The sequence below is a fragment of the Vipera berus genome, assembly GCF_964194415.1.
Source record: "Vipera berus genome assembly, chromosome: W".
In the NCBI taxonomy this organism is placed as follows: domain Eukaryota; kingdom Metazoa; phylum Chordata; class Lepidosauria; order Squamata; family Viperidae; genus Vipera; species Vipera berus.
In genome coordinates, this window is record NC_138210.1 from 72,664,556 (window position 1) to 72,691,040 (window position 26,485).

At 51.4% G+C, this 26,485-nt stretch overlaps 1 protein-coding gene across 1 annotated transcript in view; it reads right to left on the reverse strand.

Annotated features, from left to right (window-relative positions):
• Nucleotides 1-5,553: 5,553 nt before the first annotated feature.
• Nucleotides 5,554-26,485, reverse strand: part of LOC308676461 (zinc finger homeobox protein 2-like) — a gene marked incomplete at its 5' end in the record, with an annotated part of 22,897 nt that continues 1,965 nt past the window's right edge. Inside the window, 10 exons of the mRNA XM_081342275.1 lie at nt 5,554-6,423; nt 7,022-10,486; nt 14,076-14,208; nt 15,824-16,024; nt 18,035-19,036; nt 19,591-19,682; nt 20,181-20,246; nt 22,895-23,126; nt 24,963-25,432; nt 26,050-26,485. The exon at nt 26,050-26,485 is cut by the window's right edge and continues 1,965 nt beyond it. Of these exons, the coding sequence (XP_081198401.1) occupies nt 5,588-6,423; nt 7,022-10,486; nt 14,076-14,208; nt 15,824-16,024; nt 18,035-19,036; nt 19,591-19,682; nt 20,181-20,246; nt 22,895-23,126; nt 24,963-25,432; nt 26,050-26,485 (6,933 nt within the window). The 3' untranslated portion in view covers nt 5,554-5,587. The remainder of the gene's footprint in view (nt 6,424-7,021; nt 10,487-14,075; nt 14,209-15,823; nt 16,025-18,034; nt 19,037-19,590; nt 19,683-20,180; nt 20,247-22,894; nt 23,127-24,962; nt 25,433-26,049) is intronic.

Here is a 26,485-nt window from a genome sequence, read left to right on the forward strand (position 1 = left end):
GTCCACAAGCAGGGGTCTTCAAACATGGCCCTTTGATGACTTGTGGACTTCAACTCCCAGAATTCCTCAGCCAGAGTGCCTGGCTGAGGAATTCTGGAAGTTTAAATTCACAAGTTATCAAAGGGCCAAGTTGGAAGACCCCTATTCTGGAACATTTTTGTCGATAATATATTGGTTTTTCTGTGAATAAGGAATTTTGGTTTCATTTTGACACCTTCCAAAGGTTAGGGTTAGGGTTCAAGAAAAGGATTTTATCAATTGTGGTTCAAATCAGACTTCAGGACCAGTTCAACAGAGGTAGTCCTCGACTTACAAGTTCATTCAGTGGCCATTAAGTTACACCACCAAAAAGTGACTTGTGACCGTTTTTCACACTTTCAACTGTTCCAGCGTCCCCACGGCCATGTGACCAAAATTCAGACGCTTGGCAACTGACTCACATTTATGACGGCTGACAGAGTGTTCCAGGGTCACTTCATCCCCTTTTGCGACCATCTGACAAGCAAAATCAATGGGGAAGCCAGATTCCCCAAACAAGCGTGTCGCTAACAACTGCAGTGATTCACTTAACAATTGCGGCAGGGAAGACCGTAAAGTGGGGCAAAATTCACTGAACGAGGTTTCACTTAGCAACAGAAACTTTGGACTCAATTGTGGTCGTAAGGTGAGGGCTACCTGTAAAGTAAAAAGGCTTGAGATTATCTTGGGAACGTGTCCCATGTTTAAAATCCTTTTAAAATGTTTTTGAGCTTTTCTTCTACCAGCCAGGTTTTTTTTTGGCTCCTCATGAGGACTAGAAACTCATTTTCCAAAAAAGGAATTCTCAGACACCTAAATCTCTTTGTCTCGCTCACTCCCCGCTAACTGTTTGGCCCTGATTTTGTATGTATTTTGTATTATTTCAAGAGCAAATCTTCTGGTTTTCCTCAGTTTATTTTGTTGGCCTGTTGGGAGATTAGAGGGGGGGGGGGAAATTATGTGAGGTGATTGAATCCAGAACAGTGTTTTCTCACCCTTGGCTACTTCAAGATGTCTGGACTTCAATTCCCAGAATTCTCCAGCCAGCAATGCTGAGAATTCTGGGGTGAGAATTCTGGGAGTTGAAGTCCAGGCATCTTAAAGCCGCCAAGGTTGAGAAATGCCGAGGTAGACTTAAAGTAACCTTGACACCATTAAACTGTGTGGACCGAGTCCCAGAATTCTCAGGAAAGACTTCACTTGCTAGGGAATTCTGGGAAATCAATCTATGTATTTAAAACACCCCCAATAAGGACGGTTGGGGAATTGAAGTCCAACTTGATAGCTATCAACATTACAAGACATCATGAGTGACAAGCACCCATGACAGGCTAAAGGAAGGCAGAGGCGCCCACATTTTCATTCAATGACCTGTAGAAGGGTGACACCCCAAAGCTGGTTAGCAGTAACCTTGGTTAGTTTTCTTCTGCGACTTACCTTGTCGGGTTAATCCAAAAAGTTGATTTGCCTACGCTTCAGTGGGTTGGCAACTGCCCCCAATTAAGTCAAACACAGCCCAGTGAAATCAGGGAACCAGGACTTGATAGAACTAAGGTGAACAATTAGGCCAAAATTCAGCTAGTCCTCGATTTACAACCACAATATTCTGTTGCTAAGCGAGATAAGTCCTTAAGTGAGGTCTGCCTCATCTTACCACCCATCTTGCCACGGTTGTTAAGTGAATCCGGCTTTCCCGTTGACTCTGCTTGTCAGAAAGCCACAAAAGGAGGTCACATGACCCCAGCACACGGCAACCGTCATAAGTACATGCCAGTGGCCTGCATTTTAACCACGCCGATTATTGGGATGCTGCGACAGCCATTAAGTCTGAGGGCGGTTGTAAGTCACTCTTTTTTCCAGCGCTGTTGTAAACTTTGAACAACCACTAACCAAACGGTCGTAAAATGAGGACCACCTGTTCTTTGGCTATTGGGTATTTTTCAAATAATGTTTCGGGGTTGTTCTGCTCCCTAGCACAGATACGATTCGCTGCATGTTGCGCAGTCCATCTGCTCCCGCCATTTCTGTTTTGGCGGAAGATGAAAACGGAATCTTTTCTGATTTGACCCTTTTTCAGGAATCTCTAAACATGGCGGCTTTAAGACCTGGGGACTTCATTTCCCAGAATTCTTGCTGGCTAGGGAATTCTGGGAGCTGAAGGCCACAAGGCTTTAAAGCTGCCAAGATTGAAATCCCCTGCCCTACCAAGTCATCCCCATGATGCATTGCAACAACAAACCAGACCCAGGGCGCTTTTCCTAAAAATGAATTATTTCTGGATAGTTTCAAGATTTTTCGGAAATGAGATTATGAACGTGTAAGAAAAAGCAGGCTACGCCTGAAATCCAACACAAAAGATTTCATTACCGGACATCCTAATTTGGGGATAGGGCTGCTGCAGGAGTGTATTCCAGGTAGTCCTCGACTTACGACAGGAACTGGGAAATTCATTGCAAGAGAAGGAACAGAATCTTAGCAGAGTTGTTAATCCAGAGGTCCCAGGATCACAACCTGCAACCTTCCCTGCCAGCTTGTGAGAAGCTGGCTGGGGGAAGGCCACAAATGACAATCACAAGCATGTGGGATGTTGTCACGATCCTAAGTGCATTAAATATATGCACCAGCTGGGGTGGCACACTGGTTATAATGTGGTATTGCAGGCAAACTCTGCCCACGGCCGGGAGTTCGATCCCGACCAGCTCGTTTACTCAGCCTTTCCATCCTTACGAGGTCGGTAAAATGAGGACCCAGATAGGGGTTTTTTTGGAGTGTGGGGGGACAATATGGTGACTCTGTAACCCGCTTAGAAGGGGCTGTAAAGCAACATGAAGCGGTATATAAGTCTAAGTGCTATGGCCAAGCGACTGAATCTTAGATCACGTGACTGCAGAGCTTCTACAGCGGTTGTGAAGTGTGGGAACCGTTTGTCTCTTTATTTTCAGCACCACCCTGACTTTCACGAAACAAACGGTCGTAAGTCGAGGATTACCTGTATTCTCATTCTGAAAAGCTCCAAGCCAGTCTGCGGTCGGCATGCTCTGCAAAGGAAATGTTTTACACGCTCTGCCATTCTGAACAAAAAACCGGGGGCGTTTTGCACACAGCGCCGCAACGCCTTAAAAGGAAGAATCAAACGGAAAGGGGGAAAAAAAATTCCCGACTGTCCCCTTTTTTTTTATCTCAATCACCTTGCATTTGATCTTTTCTTTTCCTTCGAGATGTTTTTCTTTAATATAATTTTTTTTTGAAGTCATTCCCCAACCTTCCCACCCCCTCACTTTAAATACACAACAGAAAGACAATTCCCCCCCCCTCTCCCCAGTTCTGGGGTGTGGAGTTGTGGGGCGAAGGAGAGTTGAGAACGGGGTGAGGGATCGGCTGTTCTTCCGTTCAGCCTTCCTTACTACCCCTCTTGTAGTTTGGTATCTGCGTAAAGGGCGGTGGGTTTTCCATAAATCTCCTTCTTTAAACCCGGTTTGACGACGCGGCCGCTACGGACGTTTGGAGGACGGCTCTCCTCTTCCCCGACCAGTTTCGCATCGCTTCGGGGGCCCTAAACCCACAAGTTTCCATCTTCTTCATCCAGTTCTTAAAAATCACGTCCATCTTTTGTCAGCTGGAATACAAAATACGCCGTGGGGAGGGAATCAAAAAAAAAAAGATCATCCCCTCCCAAAATAAGTGTTACAAAGGCAGGAAAGAACGTGAACGGGTTAATTATTTTTTTTTCTCCTTCATCTTATGTCTTTTTTTTAAAAAAAAAGGAAAATTATTTCCAGTTTGCTTTTTATGACTTTTTTGTTGATGTTGTTGTTGGCGGTGGTGGTGGGTGTTTTCTCTCTCTCTCTTTTTTTGGTTATTGTATAGAAGTTTTTTTTTTAAGAGCTTTGGATTCCTAAAGAGGGTTTTGGAGTATTTTTTTTTTTCATTTTTTGCAAGGTTTGTCAGCACACAGCCACCCGGAGCGGCGTCTGCGTGTTTTGACGAGAGTCCTTCAGTCCTTCAGTGTTCTTTCTCTCTCTGTCTCTCTTTTTTATTTTTTATTTTTATTTTTTAAAGCCATCCGAGTAGGGTTTTTTTTGTGTCGTTTCCCGCGCCGAGACAGAACTCGTGTCTATCAGGAGGAAAAAGACAATGAGGTTGTCGGGTTTTATTTGGTTCCCCAGGACCAGAAAAGACCCAGCTGGGGGGTGGGAAAAAGGAAGAGAGGAGAGAGAGACGGGAAAAAAAATAAAATAAAATTACGGGAAAGAGAAAACTCTCGCCCTGTTTGGTTGCTGATCAAATCCATCAACAGTTCAGGAATTTGTCCATCCGTCCTTGACGGTCATTAATATACAAAAATGGGCAGCGCATGCTTTTTTTGAGGGTTGGTGTTAGGTTGATGCAGGGGAGACTGAATTTCTCACTTAATCCCTCCCCCATCTTAAATTTCATCTCCTCAGGTTTATCTCTTTTTTTTCCTTTTTTCTTGTCCATTCTTTTCCATTTTCTTTGTTTTTGGCCTTTTTTTTTCTTCCCCAGGCGGTAATACGGTAAAAGAGTAGAAGGTTAAGTGTTAAGAGAAAGAGGTGGGGGAGGGCGATGTATAAGTGTGTAAGTGTGTGTGTGAGAGAGGAGACTTTAGAGTGTCGGGTGGACATCAAGATTGGCCAGCAACTGTCTTCAACGGGGTAGGTGAAAGAGATCAGATAGATGGTAGCACCGATGGGTCGAGGGAGGGTTCGGGGCCCACCTGCGATAGGGCGAATGAAGTTATGGGACACGTGGGCCAAGAGTTTTGGAATGCCGATGTGAAGATGGGCGACGTAGTTTGGATGCTACGAAAGGAGGGAGACATCCCAGCTTCTCAGCATCATTAAAATAGGAGGAAACTTCTTGAGATGTTCCCGGCAGGTGGGAAAGAGGTTGAAGACGTAGATCTGAAGCCTTTTTTTTTTCAAGAGAGGGACCCGTCTGTAGCGCAGGAGGCGGAAGACTCAGGAGTAGAGAAAAAGAATGGGAAGGAACGATGGAGGAAGCAGGAAGAGGCGAGATCACGGGCTGTCGATCTCATTCGATCAGGCCACACAATCTCATCACCTGGGAGAGGGGGAAAGAGGTAGGGAATTAGCATCAACAGGTCCTTAGGGAAGATGTCTAAATGGGAGGAAGGACAGAAGAGGTTCGGCGTGAAGAAAAGCTACGGTAGTAGTAGAACGTCTGCAACAGCCAATGTTGAATCAGGTACCCTCTAAAGAAGATGAAGCTTAGGAAGGACCTCAACGGACGGGTTGCCCTTTGGCTCAACCTCCGGTCACCCTGTGGAGGCGGAGTGACCTTTGGAATAAAAATTGGGGCAGGGACCTGGGCCCTTGAAGTCAGCCTGGGGAGGAACATCAGCAAGGAACATCCCTTTTGAGAAAACTTCCTGGCTGGCCGTGAGAAATGGGGGGGACCTGGGTCTGAAATGAACCTTGAAGGACTGTTGAGTGGAAGCAGAGGGGGTGGTCCACGCAGGCGTCCACCCCACCCACAGGTTCGTTCGCTAGTCAATCTCTCTCCATTGGCGGCAGTATAGCATCCATCTCTATAAAGCTAGTAGTGTCGTAGAGGTAGAGTTACTTTTTGGATTGGAGTCCGAGTGAGGTAATTTGGATTCCTCTTTGGCAAACACCGATGCGGTTGCTGTGGTGGAGCTGGCCTTGCGCCGGTGAGCGCTGGAGCGCAGGTGGGCTCCCAGCGCCTCCCGGCCACTCACGAGGACCTCGCAGGCCAGGCAGTGGTAGGTGCAGACGGGCACGCGCAGTGGAGGCGGCGTTGCTGGCGACTGGCGCCCGAAGTAGCAGAGCGCAGCTTGATGGGCAACGGCTGCCCCCTCGCTCTCAAAGGCGGCCTTGCACTGGCGACAAAGGTACTGGTGGGTCACGTCGACTGTAGAGATGCCGGGGGCCTCGGACACCTCGACGGGGGGCTCGGGTGTGGGCGTGGGGAGCAGGGGACTGGGCAACAGCCCCATAAGTGTCTGAGGTATGACGGGGTTCATGGGGAATAGCCCCTTCTTCATGCCATAGAGCTGCTGAAAGTACGCCCCGGGCAGTTGCGCTCCGAAAAGAGAAGGGGCGGCTGCAGTGGCCGCTGCTGGCAACGGGAAAGGCAGAAACTGGCCTCCCAGCAAGGCCGGCACTGCGGCCTTCAACGTCTTGAGGTTCTTCAGCGTGGCAGCAGAGGACAAGGAAGGCTCCGGGGTTGAATTTGAAGTCAGTTCAGTCTGACTGTCACTTGGGGAGGTCTCGGGAGCAGGAACAGGCTCGGTTAAGGGGCCGACCTGGCCAGATTCGGGAGGCAGATGCTGAGGTAAGGAGAGGCCTGGCTGGGTGGAGGTCAAAGGGGAGCTCAGGATCCCCGCCGAGGAAGCAGGCGTGCCTGTTGGGGTGAGAGAAAAAAGAGAAGAGATGAATCGAGGGAGGCTTCTGTTGCTCTTTGGGGAAGTCTTGTCTTTTCCAAATGCTTCCACCCTTCCCCCCCCCGGTTAAAATTGCAAAACCATCTTCCTGCCTTTGCAGGTGGACCACCTTCCTCTCCTCCAACCTCACTAACTAGGAAACAGGAATCCGCCAGCAGTCCTCGACGCAAAAACGGAGGAGAGGATGGGAAATTCCTCGGCTCTCTGTGTATATAATCATGTCCCCCCCTCTCCTCACAAAAAAAAAAAGAGCGAGAAGGTACCAAAGTGAAAAGGAGGATTAAGGAAACCAGAAAATAAAAATGCAGTAGGCCAACCTTCCAGGTCAAACGTGGGGTGGAACTTAAAATTGGGGAAATGCTGGAGGACACCATGGAACATCAATAGTGTTCCTGGAAAGATCAGAATGGGGCGTTCCTACAGCAGGGAGGGCGTTCTGCAGTAAACGTACAGCACATTGTAGAGTACAGTGCATCGTACAGTAAAGCCCATCATGCAAGTCAACTCCAAGGCTCTGCAACTATCCTTGGATGCCCACCGTTGTGCAATCCCACTCACCTGGCACGAAGGGGGGCTTGGTCCCAAGGGAAGATGGTACGGCTGTAGTAGGAGTCACCGGCACTCCCAGCCTGGTTGGGGAAGGTGCTCCTTTGTCCGACACCAGCTCGTAGCACTTGCTCTCACTCTTGAGCTGGGATTTGATGGCTTCCTTTAGCCGAGCTAGGTGCCCGCGAGAAAAGAGGTGCCCGCGGCAAGAGACGTAGAAGTCGTACTTGACTTCACAGTAGGGGCATTCAGATTGAGCCTGAGCAGCGGAGGGGGCCTCGTCGCCGCCACTGGTCCCGCCGGAAGCAGCCTTGGCCTTCTTCTCTTTTGCCCGCGCGTTCTGAAACCACACCTGAATCACCCGCTTGGGGAGTCCTATCTCCTCCCCCAGCACCTCGCACTCCTGCATGGTTGGGGTTCGATAGATCTCATAGCACACCTTCATGATCTTCAGCTGGAGGCTGGACATCTGGGTACGATACCGTCTCTGCCCCAAAGAATCGTGAAACTCTCCAGAACTTCCGTCCATCGTTCGATTCCGGTGGCCACCAGAGAAGTCCAGGTCAGCCGAGGAGGAAGAGGAAGAATCGCTCAGCTCTCCTCCAGACAAGCTTCGGTCTTCGTGCTCCTTGGGGACTTCTTCAGCCATTTCTTCCAGGCTCTGCGGTTCCGTGACAACTTCTGGCTTAGTTAGAAGGGGCTGGAGGTTAACCACAGGGAGGTTGGGCGTGAAGGACCCACCGTAATGGACAGGGGTGTCCCGTGGTGGAGGGTTGAACTTTGGGAAAGTGTTGGGTTGTGCTGGTGGAGGCTTGCTGGTTGGAGTGGTGACACTGGTATTACACCGGAACTGGCCCTTTCGCTCACGAGCTCTTGTGTTCTGGAACCACACCTGGACCACTCTCTTTTTCAGCCCGACTTCCTCAGAGATGCAGTCGAGCATTTTCCGGGTGGGGTTTGAATCTTGCATGTACCAGCGGTAGAGAATCTCCAGCTGCTCGGGCAAAATGGTGGTACGGAGACGCTTGTCCCTGGGGGGCTCATTATCTCCCCCGACCACACTGGCGGTTTCGCTTCCAGTGGGAGACAAGGTCCCATCCTCGTGTTTTCGCTTTTGGGCACGTGAAGGATCTGGGTTGACCGGGCGGTCGCCAAATACTAATGGGGTCATGTCGAGGGGAGGTTGAGGGCCAGCCGAAGCCAAGGGAGGACCAACTGCTGGCAGGTGACTAACGCGGTGGATATTGAGGAGGTCGCTGCTTGAGAATACGGCGGTGCACTGATCACAGGGGTAGTTCTTAGAAATATCTGGGGGTACCGAGTGGACAGGCTGCTCTTCTTCCACGGGTTTGTCTCCAATGCCATCGGTCTTAATATCCCCACTAGGGCCCAAAATTTCTCGTTTCTCGTCCCCTTCCCCTTCCTCCTCCTCCTCCTCTGGCCCTTCATTCTCTTCCTCGCCTCCATCTTCCTCCCCCTCATCCAGCTCGTCGTTGTAACACTTCTTCAGGTGGCGCACCAGCTCAAAGATGCAGCGGAAGGCCGTCCGACATTTTTTACAAGACGGCTGCACCGCGGCGTTTCCACAGTTGCCCATGCTCGCTTCGTTCCCACCGCTCTTTCTGGCTTTCTGGCGAGCGTTTTGGAACCAGACCACAATGACCCGATTGGGCAACCCCAAAAGGCCAGACAAACGCTCCACCTCGCCGTCTTTGGGATAAGCGCTCGACTCAAAGAAGGACTGCAGAGCCTGAGACTGGAACTCGGTGAATTTGGTACGAGAGAAACGCCGGGTTGCCGGGAAGCTCCCGCGGGGAAGATCCAGAACTCCAGATGATGCGCTCTTGCCTTCCTCTTCCTCCCCTCGAAACCAGAGAGACTTCAGGCATTCGGGAGTTACACAGGGATTCTCCTTTTCCGGTGGGGGCACGACCACCGGCAAGGGTTGCATCAAAAATGGAGGACAGAGAGAGGGAATCTCCAGCGGCACGGAGGATTGCGTCACAGTGACAGTGGCATTCTCCGTGACGGCGGTGGTGACGGTTGAAACTGTTGCTGCCGCTGCTGCTGCGGCAGTAACGGTGATCGCGGTTGTCTCAATTGGGAGCACGGGAGGAGGTGGGGGATACATGCTGTCGTAACTCTTCCGGAACTGCACAGCGTAGCGATTGAGTGCCTCAAAGGGCAGGAACCGCCGGTGCACGTGCTCCTCATGGGTTTTCAGGATGAGCATGTTAGAGAACTGTTTCCCACAAGTGCCACACTGCAGCTTGCCCACGGGGGGACGCAGGGGCACGGTAGGGGGCACGGTGGTGGTTTGTTTGCCCTCATTGTACTGGATCACTAGCTCAAAGCCGAAATTCTCTAGAAGGGCTTTGGCTGCCGTGCGAGAAGCCTCACTCCCCGCTTGACTTCCGTCTACTTCTTCTCCTTCGGTCTCTTCAGCTGCCTCTACCTTGGAGCTACTCGCGGCCGTGGGGGCCGGTTCTTCTTTGGGGGGCAGGGGCGGGAGCAGGACAGGCGACGGGGTGGGGAGGGTCAGGGTTGGCGTGGCTAAGGCCAATTTGGGGGCCACCTTCAGATCATGTAAATAAAAGGGGAGCAGAAGCTGCTGTTGCTGGAGTTTAAGAAGGGACTCCGGCACCAGAGGAAAGGGGGGCAGCAGGGGTGGGGTGAAAAGGGGTGTAGGGAAACGGGGCAGTTCTGCCGCGGGTGGCGTGAGAAACGGGAGGGCGGGCACCTGGACGCAACTGGGGGCCTCGCTTTCCAGAGGGGTCTCGTTGGGAGGCTCCAGTTCAGCAGGGGACGCGTCCGCCTTGCCCGCCGCTTCCATCTTGGCCACGCGGGAGCGCGTCTGGTGCAACACGGAGCGCATGTGGATCTCCAGGGTGGAGCTCTGGTTGTAAGAGACCCGGCAGGTGGTGCACTTGTAAGGTTTGTCCGAAGAGGGCTGGAGAGCCCCGGGGGTGCCGGGCTCCCCCCGAGACGACACGGAAGGGTCGGCCGAGGAAGCCTTTTTCATCTTGTGGAGATGGGAGACCGAATTGTAGTGCACCAGCAGGATGTTCTTCTGCGTGAAGGACTCTTTGCAAACGGTGCATTTGTAGGGACGGGCGGGATCCAAGAATTTGTCCAAGGCGAAATTGGTGGCCTTGCGGTAGGACAGCGGGTGCCGGGAATCCAGGTTAGGCAGGACGTGCGGAGAGGCCTCGGGGGGGTCCGCGAGGAGAGGCGTCGGTGGCTGCTGCTCTTCAGGGGTCAGGTTCGGATGCAAAGGGTCGTCCTCTTCCGGCTCTTGAGGAGTGACGGTGGGAGGGGGAGGAGGAGGAGGAGGAAGAGGAGGAGGAGGTGGGGGTGGCGAGGCAGGAAGTGACTTTTCGGGCTGCTCCTTAGGAGGTGGGGAGGCGGCAACAGAGGGTGGGGGGGTTTCAGGGGAAAATACCGGCGTTGGGAAGGCTTTCTCCTCTGTGGCTGGTGCTGTTGAAAGGACAGGTAAGAGAGGAAAGAGTTACAGGCCTGTCAATATCCCTACAGAAGGGAGCCAGTGTTGGCTAGTGGTGAAGGCAGCAGGCTAGAAACCAGGAGACAGTGAGTTCTAGTTCTGCCTGAGGCGTGAAAGCCAGCTGGTTGACTCTGGGCCAATCACCAAGGGACCACTGAGTTCTAGTCCTGCCCCAGGCATAAAAGTGGCTGAGTGACTTTGGGCCAATCACCACCACCAGGAGACGGTGAGTTCCAGTTCCATCTTAAGCATGAAAGCAAGCTGGGTGACTTTGGGCCAATCACCAGAAGAGAGAGAGTTCTAGTTTCATCTTAAGCATGAAAACCAGATGAATGATTTTGGGCCAATCACCAGGAGCCTGGGAGTTCTAGTTCCACCTTAAGCATGAAAGTCATCTGGGTGACTTTGGGCCAATCGTCAAGGGACTTTGAGTTTTAGTCCTGCCTTAGGCATAAAAGTGGTCGAGTGACTTTTGGGCCAATCACCAGGAGACTGAGAGTCCTAGTTCCACCTTAAGCATGAAAGGAGACTGGGAGTTCTAGTTCCACCTTAAGCATGAAAGCCAGCTGGGTAACTTTGGGCCAATCACCAGGAGACTGGGAGTTCTAGTTCTACCTTAAGCATGAGAGGAGACTGGGAGTTCTAGTTCCATCTTAAGCCTGAAAGCCAGCTGGGTAACTTTGGGCCAATCACCAGAAGACTGGGAGTTCTAGTTCCACCTTAAGCATGAAAGCCAGCTGGGTGACTTTGGGCCAATCACCAGGAGACTGGGAGTTCTAGTTCCACCTTAAGCATGAAAGGAGACTGGGAGTTCTAGTTCCACCTTAAGCTTGAAAGCCAGCTGGGTGACTTTGGGCCAATCACCAGGAGACTGGGAGTTCTAGTTCCATCTTAAGCCTGAAAGCCAGCTGGGTGACTTTGGGCCAATCACCAGGAGACTGGGAGTTCTAGTTCCACCTTAAGCATGAAAGCCAGCTGGGTAACTTTGGGCCAATCACCAAGGGACATTGAGTTCTAGTCCCACCTTAGGCACGAAAAGCAGCAGGTTGACGTTGGGCCGGTCTCTCTTTCTCATCCCAACCCACCTCACAGGGTTGTTGTTGTGGGGAAAAGAGGAGGAGGAAGAACTATTAGGTAGGTTTGCCACCTTCAACTTATTTATAAAGAACAACAAAGATGGGAACATCAACAAACAAATAAATCGCCTTCCCCCCCCCCAAAAAAAGTCGTAGGCAGAAGTCATCCTCCACTCCCAGGGTCAAGATAAAATAAATGCATTTATATCAATTCATTACATTTGAAGGTGAAACGTTCTGATTTCGGGTGACCGTCTGAACTTCGTCCCCACAGTTTCTTTCTTGGCGAGATTTTTCAGAAATGACGTCGGCATTGCCTGCTTCCCAGGGCTCGGGGAGACTGACTGGCCTGCGGTTCACCCAGCTGGTTCTGGGGAATACGGCGGGACTAGAACTCACCATCCTCTTGATTTTTAGCCGGGTGCTTTTGCCACGACACCAAACTGGCTCTCCACGGAATAAATTGCTATTAGAAGAATCTGTGAAATCAAATTAAATCTCCATCCGGATACACAAGTAATCTTTTTCACGCAGCCCGAGAAGTTATCTGCCCACCCAGATTCCTTTCTTCAGCATATCCTCCCCAACCCAACCCCCCCCCCAAAACCCCTAACAACCCAGGATATAAATGAAACAAGGCCAAGTAGTACATATAGTCCTCAACTTACAACCGCAACAGACTAGAATTTCTGTTGCTAAGCAAGACAGCCGTTAGGTGAGCTGCGCCCAATTTTACAACTTTTCCTACGATTAAGGGAACCCCTGTGGTTGTTAAGTGAATCACATGGTCACTAAGTGAATCCCCCCCCCACGGTTGACTTTGCTTGTCGGAAGGAAAGAAAGGAAGATCACAAATGGCGACCGCGTGATCCCGGGATGCTGCAGCTTTCAACGGTCCCTAAACGAATGGCTTTCAGTCAAAGACCGCCATTTGTGACCTCCCGCTGGCTTTCCCAATGACTTTGCTCGTCGGAAGCCAGCAAAGGAGGCTCCAAAGGAAGATCACATGATGGCGAGATGCTGTGATGTCATAATGGCGAGCTGGGCACTAAGCGAGGACCAGCTGCGTATCCTAATTTCATGAAAGTTTAGTGAAACTGCTGGAGGTGGAGGAGGAAGGGGGAGGAGGAGCACAAAGGAAGGAAGATAAAGGAGGAGGAAGGGAGGAAGAGGAAGATAAGGAGGAGGAAGAAGGAAGAAGTTAAAGGAGGAGGGAAGAAAGAGGAGGAAGGAGAAAGGAAGGAAGAAGAAAAGGAGGAGGGATGAATAGGGTAAAGGGGGAAGAGGATAATAAAGGAGGAAGGAAGAGAAAGGAGGAAGAAAGAGGATAAAAAAGGAAGAGGAAGATAAAGGAGGAGGGAAGGAAGAGGAGAAAGGAGAAAGGAAGGAAGAGGAAGATAAAGAAGAGGGAAGGAAGGAAGAAAAGGAGGAAAAGGAGGAAAGTTAAGGAGGAAGGAAAAGAGGATAAAGGGAAGATAAAGGAGGAAGGGAGGAAGAGGAAGATAAAGGAGGAAGGAAGGAAGAGGAGAAAGGAGAAAGGAAGGAAGAGGAAGATAAAGAAGAGGGAAGGAAGGAGGAAAAGGAGGAAAAGGAGGAAAGTTAAGGAGGAAGGAAAAGAGGATAAAGGGAGGATAAAGGAGGAAGGGAGGAAGAGGAGAAAGGAAGGAAGAGGAAGATAAAGAAGAGGGAAGGAAGGAGGAAAGTTAAGGAGGAAGGAAAAGAGGATAAAGGGAGGATAAAGGAGGAAGGGAGGAAGAGGAAGGAAGGAGGAGGAAGGTAAAGGAGGAAGAGGATTAAAGAAGGAAGGAAGAAGATGAGGAAGGAATGAAGAGAATAAAGGAGGAGGAAGAGAGGAGGATAAAGAAGGAGGAAGGAAGAGGATATAGGAGGAAGGGAGGAAGAGTAAGATGAGGAAGGAAGGAGGAGGAAGAGGATTAAAGAAGAAGGGAGGAAGAGGAAGACAAAGAAGGAGGAAGGAAGGCGAGGATAAAGAAATAGAAATAGTCCTCAACTTATGACCAACACTGAGCCCAAGATTTCTGTCGCTCAATGAGACAGTTGTTAAGTGAGCTTTGCCCCGTTTTACGACCTATCTTGCCACCTTTCTTAAGCCGGTCACTGTCATTGTTACAAGTCGGTAATTTAGTTGCAAAGCGAATCCGGCTTTCCCCCCCTTTGACTTTGCTTGTCAGAAGGTCGCAAAAGGGGGGGGGGAAATCGCGCGACTCCGGGACGCTGCAACCGTCATAAAGACGAGTCAGTTGCCAAGCCTCCGAATTTCGATCACGATGGGGCTGTTGCCTGGGTGGTTTAAGTCCGAGAAAAAAGCCCTCGGTCACTTTTTCCCGCTGCCGTTGCGACTCCGAACGGTCACCAAAAAGAACGGCGGTTTTAAGTCGAGAACTTACCTGTAAAGCAGAATAAAACGGGAGTAGCGTTCACAAAGGTAAGGTTAAAAAAAAAATGAAGACATCAATCAATCACTTACCAAGGAAGGGGCTGGGGGCTTCCGGACCAGCCCCTTGTTCTACGCCGAGGGTCCCACCTGGTTTGGGTGGGTCAGGAGGGAGAGAGACCCCGGGAACGACCTTGGTGGCGAAAGTCATTTCCACCGTGGTAGCCTGAAGTAGAAACGGAGACAGGACCCAGTAAATGTCCCTCCATCGAAGTCGCTCATCTTCCCCCCGTCCCTTAGCTCCAAATTCCCTCTACGATCCCGTGAGACAGGCACTCATTCCACGGGTTATCCCACAAGTGCTTTCCCCCCCCCCCAGGAGGCAACGGGACTTCCTTCTTTGTTTGTTTCCCCTTTGAAGAGGTTTCGCTTCTCGTCCCAGAAGCTTCTTCGGGTTCTGACTAAATGGTGGGGAAGTGGAAGGATTTATACTCCTTTGCAGTCATCTGGTCGTTTGTATTCTTTTAGAGGATCGTGGAGGCCACTTGCGAGGTTTTATCTGTCTCCTCAGAGTCTCCTGAGCGGTGCAAACGGGCGTGGAGCCTTCCTGGAACTGCTGAACGGACCGTGTGGTAGACTGATCTGTACACAGAGCTGTACACTGGGGGAAACAAAACAACCCCTTCACAAACACATGGCACACCAGAGGAGAACAAACCCAGCGGGACCAAATTCAGCCGTCCGTCTGCCTTTAGAAGACCAAGGCCGCTCCTTCGAAGACAGCAGTGTCCCCATTCTGGACAGAGAGGACCGCTGGCTTGAACGAGGGGGGTCGAAGAGGCCATCTCGGTCAAAACTGAGCACCCCTCCCTCAACAGAGGGGGAGGGACACGACACCAACTATCTCCAGTCTACCACACGGTCCTTTCAGCAGTTCCAAGAAGGCTCCACGCCCGTTTGCACCGCTCAGGAGACCCTGAGGAGAGACAGATAAAACCTCGCAAGTGGCCTCAACGATCCTCTAAAACAGGGGTCTTCAAACATGGCCCTTTCATGACTTGTGGACTTCAACTCCCAGAATTCCTGAGCCAGCCACGCTGAGGGAAAATGGAGAGGTTTCCAAGCTGAGCCACGCTGGCTCAGGAATTCTGGGAGCTGAAGTCCACGAGTCATAAAAGAGCCAAGGTTGCCTACCCATGACCTAGGCCTAGGCCGCTTTATGACTTGTGGACTTCAACTCCCAGAATTCCTGAGCCAGCCATGCTGAGGGAAAATGGAGAGGTTTCCAAGCTGAGCCACGCTGGCTCAGGAATTCTGGGAGCTGAAGTCCACGAGTCATAAAAGAGCCAAGGTTGCCTACCCATGACCTAGGCCTAGGCCGCTTTATGACTTGTGGACTTCAACTCCCAGAATTCCTGAGCCAGCCACGCTGAGGGAAAATGGAGAGGTTTCCAAGCTGAGCCACGCTGGCTCAGGAATTCTGGGAGCTGAAGTCCACGAGTCATAAAAGGACCAAGTTTGAAGACCTCTGCTCTAAAAGAATGCAAACGACCAGATGACTGCAAAGGAGCATAAATGCTGCCGTTCCCCACCGTCCAGTCAGAACCTGAAGAAGCTTCTAGGATGAGAAGCAAAACCTCTTCCAAGAAAAAACAAGGAAGTCCAGGTGCCTCCTGGAAAAAAAAAAAGCACCTTTGGGACAACCGTGTCCGTAGGCATCCAACAGGTCGAGCTTCTCCCCAGTCCAGCGGGCAGAGAAACGGACTGAATGTTGGGGGGGCGGGCGGCTAAGGTTTCCCCCCCCCTCCCCTCCCCGGGAGGCCTGTGGCCCTCGCACCCACCACCAGCAGCAGCTTCTCCACACATTCGGCCACCACGTTGTGAACGTGGCTGAGGTGGAAGTGGAGGTTGGCCCGGCCGACCAGCTGTTCTTGGCACAGCGGGCAATGGAACTTGGGCTGCACGGCATGCTGGGAAACGGTGTGGGCCCTCACGGCTTCGGCCGATTGGTCGACGTAGTTGCAGTAGGGGCAGCAGAAGACCTGGGTAGCGCGAGAAGAATGGAAAGAGAAAAGCAGAAGCGATTAAAAAAAAGTGACTAGCTGGATGACCAGAACGGGCTCAAACGGATCACGTCGCCCCCCAAAAGGAGAGCTGGCTTCCATCAACCGCCGTTTCCCAAGATGCATCTGGGAGAGGCTGAAAAAAATCGTCAAGATGGTGGCTGCAACCGGGTTATTTATTTATCTATTTTTCACATGCACCTGGCATGGCCGGCTGGGGAATTCTGGGAGTTGAAGTCTACAAGTCTACAAAGATCCCTGTGATAAGGTGACTGTCACAGGCCATCAGAGTTGCCTGCCAAGATTCCCTTGCATCCACAAGGAAGGAGGGAAAGAAGGAAGGAAGGAGGGAAAGAAGGAAGGAGGGAATGAAGGGACGGAAGAAGGGAGGGAAGGAAGGAAGGAGGGAGGGAAGGAAAAAAGGGACGGAAGAAGGGAGGGAAGGAAGGAGTGAAAGAAGGAAGGAGGGAATGGAAGGGACGGAAGAAGGGAAGGAAGGAAGGAAGGAGTGAAAGAAGGAAGGAGGGAAGAAGGGAATGAAGGAAGGAGGGAGGGAATGAAGAGATGGAAGAACAGGGACGGAAGGAAGGGAGGGAAGAACGGAGGGAAGGAAGGAGGAAGGGAAGGAAAGACAGGGAGGGAATGAAGGGACAAAAGAATGGAGGGAAGGAAGGAAGGAGAGAGAGGAAAGGAAGGAGGGAAGGATGGACGGACGGAAGGAAGGAAGGAAGGAGGAATGAAGGGATGGAAGAACAGAGGGACGGAAGGAAGGAAGGGAGGGAAGGAAGGAGGAAGAGAATGAAGGAAGGGACGGAAGAACGGAGGGACAGAAGGAGGGAGGGAAGGAAAGACGGAGGGAATGAAGGGATGGAAGAAGGGAGGGAGGGAAGGAAAGACAGGGAGGGAAGGAAGGGACAGAAGGAAGGAGGGAGGGAATGAAGGGACGAAAGAATGGAGGGAAGGAAGGAAGGAAGGAGTGAGAGAGGAAAGGAAGGAGGGAGGGAGGGAAGGAAGGAATTCAGAGTTATTCTTAACCCGCCACCTAAGAGCCAGGAGTTAATTTGTATTTTTGCTCCAATTTGGAAAACCATTCAGGCTTATCCCGAACCCTTCTGCACAGTGTCCTTCCTTCCTCCCTTCCTTCCTTCCTTCCTTCCTTCCTTCCTTCCTTCCTTCCTTCCTTCCTTCCTTCCTTTTTCTCTCTTTCTTTCTTTTTCTTCCTTCCTTCCTTCCTTTTTTTTAAAAAACAAAAAACACAACTCTTAAAATGAACGAGCGACGGAAGCTTCCAATCTGAACAAAAGCAGAGAGCAACCGCGAGGTGGCTTTCTGGAACAAAGTGGGACTGCTGGAAAGGGCAAATCGGGGCCATCATCCGGCGGCCTCTGGATGCCCCCACACCCTTAGCCATCCCCCCCCCTCCCGCCCAGCCCTCCAGAAGGGCTCCGGAAGCTGAGAATGGAATGGGAAGCGGCTTTTTTAAAACCCGTTTTCGCCGACGGGAGCGCCTGTTATTTGTCGGTATAAAACGCCAGTCCGTCATTATAATTTGAAACGGGAGGAAAATAAAAATAAATAAAAAGAAAGAAAGAAAGAAAGCAAAACCTCGGCCAGGCTGGCAGCCACAGTGCCTGGCGGTCCTCTGATTAACCTCCTCCGTTCACAGTTGACTGCACCCAATTGGCGCTGGGTGGGCGAAGCACCTCTCTTCGCCCCTCCCCGCCCCCCCCTTTCCGCCTCCGCAGACAACGCTAATTAATTTTAGTCTTAATTCAGAAACATCTGCACTCCTGCTGGCAGTTGGGAGGGAGAGCCAGGCTACTTTGGGGGAAAGGGCGGCATGGGGTGTGTGTTTGTGTGTGTGTGTGTGTGTGTGTAGGCCAGGCAGCCCAAGATCTGGGTGGAAGGCAGGCGTTGGGGGGGGGGGGAACTGATGGCAGAAGCCCCCCCTCCCCTCCCCACAAAAACCCAAGAAGTAGATCAGCTCACCGTAGTGTCTCCTGCGCTGGCAGAAGCTGCCACTTCACTCTCCTCGGAATCTGTGGAGGGAAAAAAAATACATTTGGCCAATAAAGGAGAAAGAAAGAAAGAAAGAAAGAAAGAAAGAAAGAAAGAAAGAAAGAAAGAAAGAAAGAAAGAAAGAAAGAAAGAAAGAAAGAAAGAAAGAAAGAAAGAAAGAAAGAAAGAAAGAAAGAAAAAGAAAGAAAGAAAGGAAGGAAGGAAGAAAGAAAGAAAGAAAAAAGAAAGAAAGAAAGAAAGAGGGAGGGAGGGAAAAAGAAAGAAGAAGAAAGAAAGAAAGAAAGAAAGAAAGAGAGAAAGAAAGAAAGAAAGAAAGAAAGAAAGAAAGAAAGAAAGAAAGAAAAAGAAAGGGGGGAGGAAGGAAGGAAGATGAAGGATGGGAGGGAGGGAGAGAACGGAGAGGGAAGGAAGGAGGAAGGAAGGAAGAAAAAGGAAAGGAAAGCGGGAAGGAAGGAAGGAAATAGGAGTGGGAAGGGAGGGAGGAAGAAGGAAGGAAGGGAACAGGGAAGGAAGAAGGAAAAGAGAAGGAACAAAGGAAATAGGGGAAGGGAGGGAGGAAGAAGGAAGGAAGGGAGGGAAGGGAATAATGGGGGAGGGGGAAGGATGGAAGAGAGGGAGGGAATTGGGAGGAGGGGGAGGGAGGAGGAAGGAAGAAGGGAGGGAAGGAGGGAAGGAAGAAAATAGAGAGGAGGGGGGAAGGGAGAAAGAAGGAAAAGGGGAAGGAAGAAAAAAGGGAAGGAAGGAAGGAAAAGGAAATGGGGAGGGGGAGGATGGGAGGAGGAAGGAAGGGAAGAGAGAGGTGGGAAGGAAGAGAGAGAAAGAAAGGAAAGAAAGAAAAAAAAGAAAAAGAAGGAAAAAGAAAGGCAGGCCACCAAGTGTGCAATTTGCACGAAGCTGGAAGGGAGAGATTGGGGCGTGCAACTCTCTCTCTCTCTCTCTCTCTCTCACACACACACACACACACACACACACACACTCCTCAGCTTACGACTTATGATTGAGCCCAAAGTTTCTCTTGCTAAGCGAGACCCACGCCAAGGGAGCTTTGCCTCATTTTGCAACCTCGCTTGCCACGGTCCTTAAGTGAGTCCCTGCAACGCTTAAGTCAGTCCCCCCCCCCCCGTCGTTAAGGGAGTCTGGCTTTCCCCATTGGACTTGGCCGGTCAGAAGGGCATCGCGTGACGCCAAGGAGCACTGCCGCCGTCATATAAACACGAGTCGGTTGCCAAGCGTCCGAATTTTGATCACGCGACCACGGGAGACGCGGCAAAACGGCGGTTAAAGTGTGGGAAAAAACAGCAACACGGTCCTAACTCGCTTTTGTCAGCGTCGTCTTAAACTTTGAGCGGTCGCTAAATGAATGGTTGCTAAGTTGAGAATTAGCCAGGTGCAAATCACCCCTCTTCCCATCTTCCTTTCCTCTCCAAAATATATTTTTTTAAAAAAAAAAAAAATCTTTGCACTGCTCAGATCCAGGTTTTTGGCCCCAAACTGAAGCAACCAAAATCCTGGCTTGTTGTTCAGACCGTGATTGAGTAAAAACTCTCAGTGGATCGGGGCGTCTCCCAACTGGGAGTCCCCACCGTGGGGTTTTTGCAAGCCTTTTGAAAACGGGGCTCTGGAGGACCAAAAAAGATCCATCTTTCATTGATCGACCACAATACCTCAGGTTTTCAACTCACGATTCGTTTAGTGACCATTTTGAAGTGACAACGGCAGCTGAAAAAAACTGACTTTATGATCATTTTCCCACACTGACGACCCTCGCGGCATCCCCACGATCACGTGATCAAAATTCAGATGCTCGACAACCGGTTCATATTGACGACGGCGGCCAGCGTCCCTGGGTTACGTGATTTCCCCCTTTTTGCGACCTTCCGACCGGCGAACTCAATGGGGGGGGGAAGGGGGAGGAGCCAGATTCACTTAACAACCGGGCTACGAATTTATCAACCGCAGTGGTTTACTTAACAACCGAGGAAAGCAAGGTGGTCAAAGGGGGTGCAATTCAGAGACGTCTCGCTTAGCGATGGAAAGGTGGAGCTCGATTGTGGTCGCAAGTAGAGGACTACCTGTAGGGGGCACGTGGCTTGCGTTACCCCACGGAGTTACTCACCGGCGATCCATGTTTTATTCTGCTTTTCTCTTTCAGGGGTTACGCTATCCAGGACAGAATCCTTCCCTGGAAACGGAGAGAACAAGATGGGAATAAAGGTAAAATATGAAAGGACAGACGCGAAGTTCTCCCAAACGAACACAGGTAGTTCCTCGACTTACAACAGTTCATTTAGCGACCGCTCAAAAGTTAAAACGCCACCGGGAGGAAAAAAAAAAGTGACTTATGGCCATTGTTCACATGACCGTCGCAGCGTCACGTGGTTTACCTCCTGGCGGCTGGTTCGTGCTTATGACGGTTGCGGCATCCCCGCGATCAAAATGGGACGCTTGGAAACCATTTGTGACGGTTGCAGTGATCCCCTTTTGCGGCCTGCCTGGCAAAGCCAAACGGGGGAAGCCAGGTACAGGCACACCAGCGGGTTGCGAATGTATCTGCTGCAGCGATCCGCTTGACGACGGCAGCAGGAAAGAGCCAAACCTGCTTAACCCACGTCTCGCTTAGCAACAGAAATTCGCGGCTCACTTGCGGCGTCGTTAAGACGGGGACCACCTGTGGTGGGTGGTTTTCCAATGTGCTGGAAGTACCGTCCCCCCATCTTCCTGGAAATTGTCACCTGATCTGGGTTTGTGCCCCACTTCCCTAAGGCGGCAAACCAAGTTTGCGTAAGCTAACATGTCTCGTCCTGTCTTTCACCAGCCAGGGGGCCTGGAAGAACCACAAACTCGAAAAGATGTCAAAAGAGAGAGGGAGAGAGAAGGGAGGGAGAGAGAGAGAGAGAGGGAGGGAGGGAGGGAGAAAGAGAGAGAGGGAGGGAGAGAGAGGGAGGGAGAGAGAGGGAGGGAGGGAGGAAGAGAGGGAGGGAGGGAGAGAGAAAAGGAAGGGAGAGAGAGAAAGAGGGAGACAGGGAGGGAGAGAGAGAGACAGAGAGAGAGAGAGAGAGCGGGAATCCCATCCTGAAGGCTGTGGAAAAACCTGAATGACGCACGTTGCAGGGTTTTATCCTCATTGGCGACTAATTAAACTCTCAACCTGAGCGGGATCGTTAATATTGAACGGGCTGGCCTCCCTGGCCGATAGACGCGGCCGGGCTACCATCGGCAACTCAATTAACACCGCTCAATACGCCCGCCAGGATACAAAGACCCCCATTTCTCACTGACAAGGTGCTAGTCCCCCTCGCCACACGTAGGGCTCGCCGAGAATTCCCCCGTCCCTAAGCCCTCCCGGGTTCCCCCCCCCCGCCCCCGTTCAATCGGCGGCTTTAGCCTGGATGCCCCGGACCGTTCTCTCCGGCCGTCCCTTCACCTCTTCTGCCGAAGGGGAAATCTTTGGCCCTGGGTCCTGAGCCGTCACTCCGCTTTCAATCATGCGTGCCCCCCACCGACACCCCCTCCCCTCTATTTTTTTTTTTTAAAAAAAATCCCGTCCTGCTGATCCCTGTTGACTTCCGCTGCCAGGTAAGGAGGCAAGGTCAGGTGGATTGCAAGCAATAAATCGGAGCTGGGAAGGCGGCCAATTGCCGCCACGGCTTGGGTAAGGTTTCCCGGTATGGGAAAGGGGGGGGAAGGGGAAGGTGGGCAGCCTCAGCTGGGGGGAGGGAGGGATGTCTATATATCTATATCTATATCTATATCTATATCTATATCTATATCTATATCTATCTATCTATCTATCTATCTATCTATATATGGATCTTTGGTCATTCGGTTTTTTTTCAATTTTTTTCAATTCTACGTGGGGAAAAAACCCGAATGACCAAAGATCCACATACAAACACCCGCGAAAACCTCAGAAAACAAATATATATATATATATGTGTGTGTGTGTGTGTGTGTGTAAATTTTAAATTGCTAACAAAGAATTAAGGGATTGTTAGCAATTTAAAATTTACACAAATATGAGCTGTCACCGGTGTGACTACTGCCTGTCGATGGCCTTCAGGTTAGGCTGACACAGGAAATAAAGATTTGTCCCATGTTTGGGGCCTAGCAAGGTAATCTAAAATAGTTAACAAGCATTAGACATATATATATATATATATATATATATATATATATATATATATATATATATATATATGTATATGTATATGTATATGTATATGTATATGTATATGTATATGTATATGTATATGTATATGTATATGTATATGTATATGTATGTATATATATATGTATATATATGTATATATATGTATATATATTTCCTTCCACCCCCTCCCCTTCGACATCTCCCCGGCAGCGTACATATCTCGGTCTCATTTCTCTTCTCCTTCATTCTTCTTGCAGGTTGCTAGGCAACCTCCCCCAGTATCTGTCATAATCCATTATGAAGCTGGGAGGGGGGGGGCGGCGCTGAGAGGAGGAGGCCGGCGGGGGCTGGAAGAGAGGAGGAAGGACGGGAACGTACCACGCTCAGCGGTTCTGCACTCCCGACACCCACGGAGCGAGGCCCGGAGTTAAAACCCTCAGCAGGCTTCAGAAATGGCACAGTGTTTGCTAACCCCCCTGGGGAGGACGGGGGGGGTGTCTCCATTCCCACCCACCCTCAGGAACGAGAACATGCCCCCTTGCGCAGCCCTCCTCCTGGTGGCGCGCCGGCGGCTCCTTCCCTGCTGCTCCCCGCCCGTCAATCTCCCACCCACACCCCCCCCCAAAAAATCGCGCCTCTTCGCGTCTGTTGGGACCCAGCGCCCCACGAGCGACGGTTACCTGCGGCGTTGGCGGGCACCAAGCAGACATATCTTTCGAGACCCAGGGTGCCTTCGCCGTTCTGCAGGAGCTGGAGGCGCCACTGGCCGTGAGCCTCGCGGTGCTGGGGCGCGCGTAAATGCTGGATCATGGCCAGGCGGCTGGGCGAGTCCGCGTGGCACAGGAGGCAGCGGAAGTGCGTGGGTTCGGAGGCGGGCGGGGGTGCCGAGCTGGTCTCCATTTCCAGAAGGAACTAGGGGAGAAGCGAGAAAGGGATTGTGGGTTCCAAAGAGAATAGCCCTGGGCCTTCCCCATCAACATTCCTAGGATTAGTACCCACTAGGTCTCACTACTGATCTCTCCCTCCCTCTTTTCTCCATGCCCGCTTTGCACTTAAAACCTACTTGTAGAGGCCTTCATCTCTACCCCCTTTCTAGAATAGGGCTGGAAGGGACCTCGGAGGTCTTCTAGTCCAACCCACCCACCTCCCCTCGTTCAAGCAGGAGAGACCGCCCTAATTCCGGCCAACTGCCTGTCCGATCTCTTCTTTAAAACCTCCAGTGATGGAGCACCCGGAAAATCCGTTCCGCTGATTAATTAATTGTTCTCGCTGTCTGGACGGTTGTTTGTGTTTTTTTTCCCCTGGGTTGGGTTTCTCTTTAATGATCTGTTTTGCAAAAGGACCAGAAGGCAGGACAAAGAAACGACGGAGGGGAAAAACAAGCAAGGAGAGAAGAATCCTGGGAACGAAGGAGAAACTTCCGAACGGTGAAGTACCAACGAACCAGTGGAACGGCTTTGCCTTCAGTAGTTGCGGGCGCTCTTATCGTGGGAGGCTTCGAAGAAGAGACTGGACGGGCACTTGTCGGGCACGGTGTGGCAGGGGTTCCCAACCGGGGGCGCGAGACGGTATTCCAGGGGGTGCGAAAACCTGGGAGTGCATCTGCAGAATTGGTGGCCGTTATTTCGAACTTTGGTAAGCGGGTGCGAGAATATCTCGGAAGCGTTCGAGGGGTGCGGGGTATAGGAAAAGTCGGGAGCCGCTGTGGCGTAGGATCTCCTGCTTGAGCACGGGGTTGGACTAAGAACAGGGGTCCCGAACTCCCGGTCTCTGGACCGGTACCGGGCCGCAGCATACCAGCAACCGGGCTGCACCAACAAGCAAAGCCCAATCCGCGAAATGCAGGCAGCACACGAAACCACGCACCCTCCGGTCCGCGAACAAACTTCTCTCCACGCAACCGGTCCCTGGTGCCCAAAAGGTTGGGGGACCTCTGGACTAGAAGACCTTCAAAGTCCCTTCCAACTTTGTTATCTTGTTATTACTTCCTTGTCCTGCCTTCAGGTGCTTTGGAAAAATAGCTTGACTGCCTCTTCTTTGGGGCAGCCCCTGAGATACTGGAATAACTGCTATCATGTCCCCCCCCCCCCGTCCTTCTCTTCGTTAAACTAGAGACATCCCCAATTCCAGCAACCGGTCTTTTATATGTTTTAGCCTCCAGCCCTCTAAACATCTGCGTTGCTCTTCTCTGCACTTTTTCTAGGGTTCATGTTCAACCTAATCAATGTCCTTTGGGGACATCTGCTGCACCTCTTTTCGGTAACACTTATACAGGCAGTCCTCGACTTACAACAGTTTGTTCGTTTAGTGACTGTTCAAAGTTACAGCAGCACTGGGAGGGGGGAAGTGACCTCTGACTGTTTTTTCACACAACCGTCGCAGTATCCCCCACGGTCAGGTAATTGTACATTATTCGGATGCTTTGAGAGCCGGCTCCTTATTTCTGACGGTTGCTGTGTTCCTGTGGGGTCACGTGACTCTCTTTTGCGACCTTCCACCGAGCAAAGCCTACGGGGGATATCCGATCCACTTAACAACTGCGTGACTTAAGTTTAACAACCGCAGCGATTCACTTCACGAAGGTGGCAAGGAAAGTCGTAAAATGGGACAAAACCCGCTCGGTCTGCGTCTCACTTAGCAACATCAAATTCTGGGCTCCCTTGCCTTGTGGTCATTAAGCCGAGGACTACCTGTACTGACTATTATTCCCCATCCTACTTTTCTCTGCCTCTTTCCCCGTCTTGGTACCTTATAACCTTGCAAGGCTTCCTGGTGGCCGGTGCCCGCCACGTGAAGTTGAATTTTTTCCTTGCTGTTGGTCTCATATTCACACAGGTTGCAATGCAGGTGAAGGGGCGGTCCCAGCGGCAGCTCCACCCCCAGGTGTGCACTCAAGCTGCCCCCTTCCCGCAGGTGAGCAGCCAGCTGGTATTTCAAGGCGTGCTTGTCGGTCTTCAGGTGAAGCTGGAAGTTGGCTTTCAGCTGGGTGCCGTACGCGCAGAGCCGACAACGGTGCAAGTCCCCGGAGATTTCTTTCCATTCCACTTCGGGTAGGGAGCGCGGGGCGGAGGCGTGCCGCAAGAGGGTGTCCAGGCTGTCGGTGCTGAAGACTTGGCACACCAAGCAGCTGAACAATCTCTGGGGGCCCAGCAGATCGGGTCCGGATTGGGCTGGCGGTGAGGAGGGGGGAGCAGGGTCAGGAGAGAGAGAGGCGGGGGCTGCAGAGAGGAGAAACAAAGTGGTCGTGTGAGTTTCGGGTATCTATAGGGCAGGGTTTCCCAACCGTGGGAACTTTTAAGAAGTCTGGACTTCTGGGAGTTGAAGTCCAGACTTCTTAAAAGTTCCCACGGTTGGGAAACCCTGCTACGAAGGAATGAGAATTATGGGGAAATTAGGGCTCAGTGGTTAGAATCCAATATTGCAGGGTAAGTCACTGCTCCCTGTCAGCAGTTCAATCCTGACCGTCCTTCCAAGGGCAGTAAAATGTGGACCCAGATTGTTGGGGTAACAGGCCGACTCTGTCAAGATTAGAGAGGGCCGTAAAGCACTACGAAGGGGCGCATCTGGGCTGTTGCTAAGCTAGTTAAAAATTGAGGTTGCTACCGCAACATGGAAAAGAAAGTTGGATTAGAACACATTACGTCACATAGACACGATGTCCACGGATGTAAGAGAGAGACAAATCAAGATGCCAGCAGAGATTCTGAAGTCATGGTGGACTATGGATGAACCACAGGACAGGGAATACGGTCAAGCTTAGGGTCCTCGTGGGCAAAACCTTGAGGTCCACGTGGACATCAGGCATGGTAGCCACTAGTTGGAAGGTTCTTCTTACCTGCCCCCAAGGTAGCCATCTTCCGGCCTGCTGCACTGAGATGTTGGAAGCCTCCGTTGAGCAAGAGTGGGGGTTGTTCCATGGGTTTGTCTGCCCGCAGAGGTGGGTTGCTCCCTGCGTGGGCCTGGTGGGGATGTGAGTGGTGGGCATGGCCTAGAGCCTGTGCCCCGTAGAACGGGAAGAGCTCGGACTGAGCCTTGCCTCCAGGAGGGGTTTGAGGTTGTCCCAGGAGTCCCGGTAGGGTCAACGGGAGCCCTTGATGGAGCAACAACATGTTCTGCATGTGCTTCTCGGAGGTCATGTGGATCCGTAGGTTACGGGAGATGTTGGTCTCGTAACTGCACACCTTGCATTGCCAGGACGACTTGCCTTTCGACTCCTTCTCCTCGGGGGAGGACGGGGAAGGCGCCACCGGAGGAGCCACCGGTGGTCCACT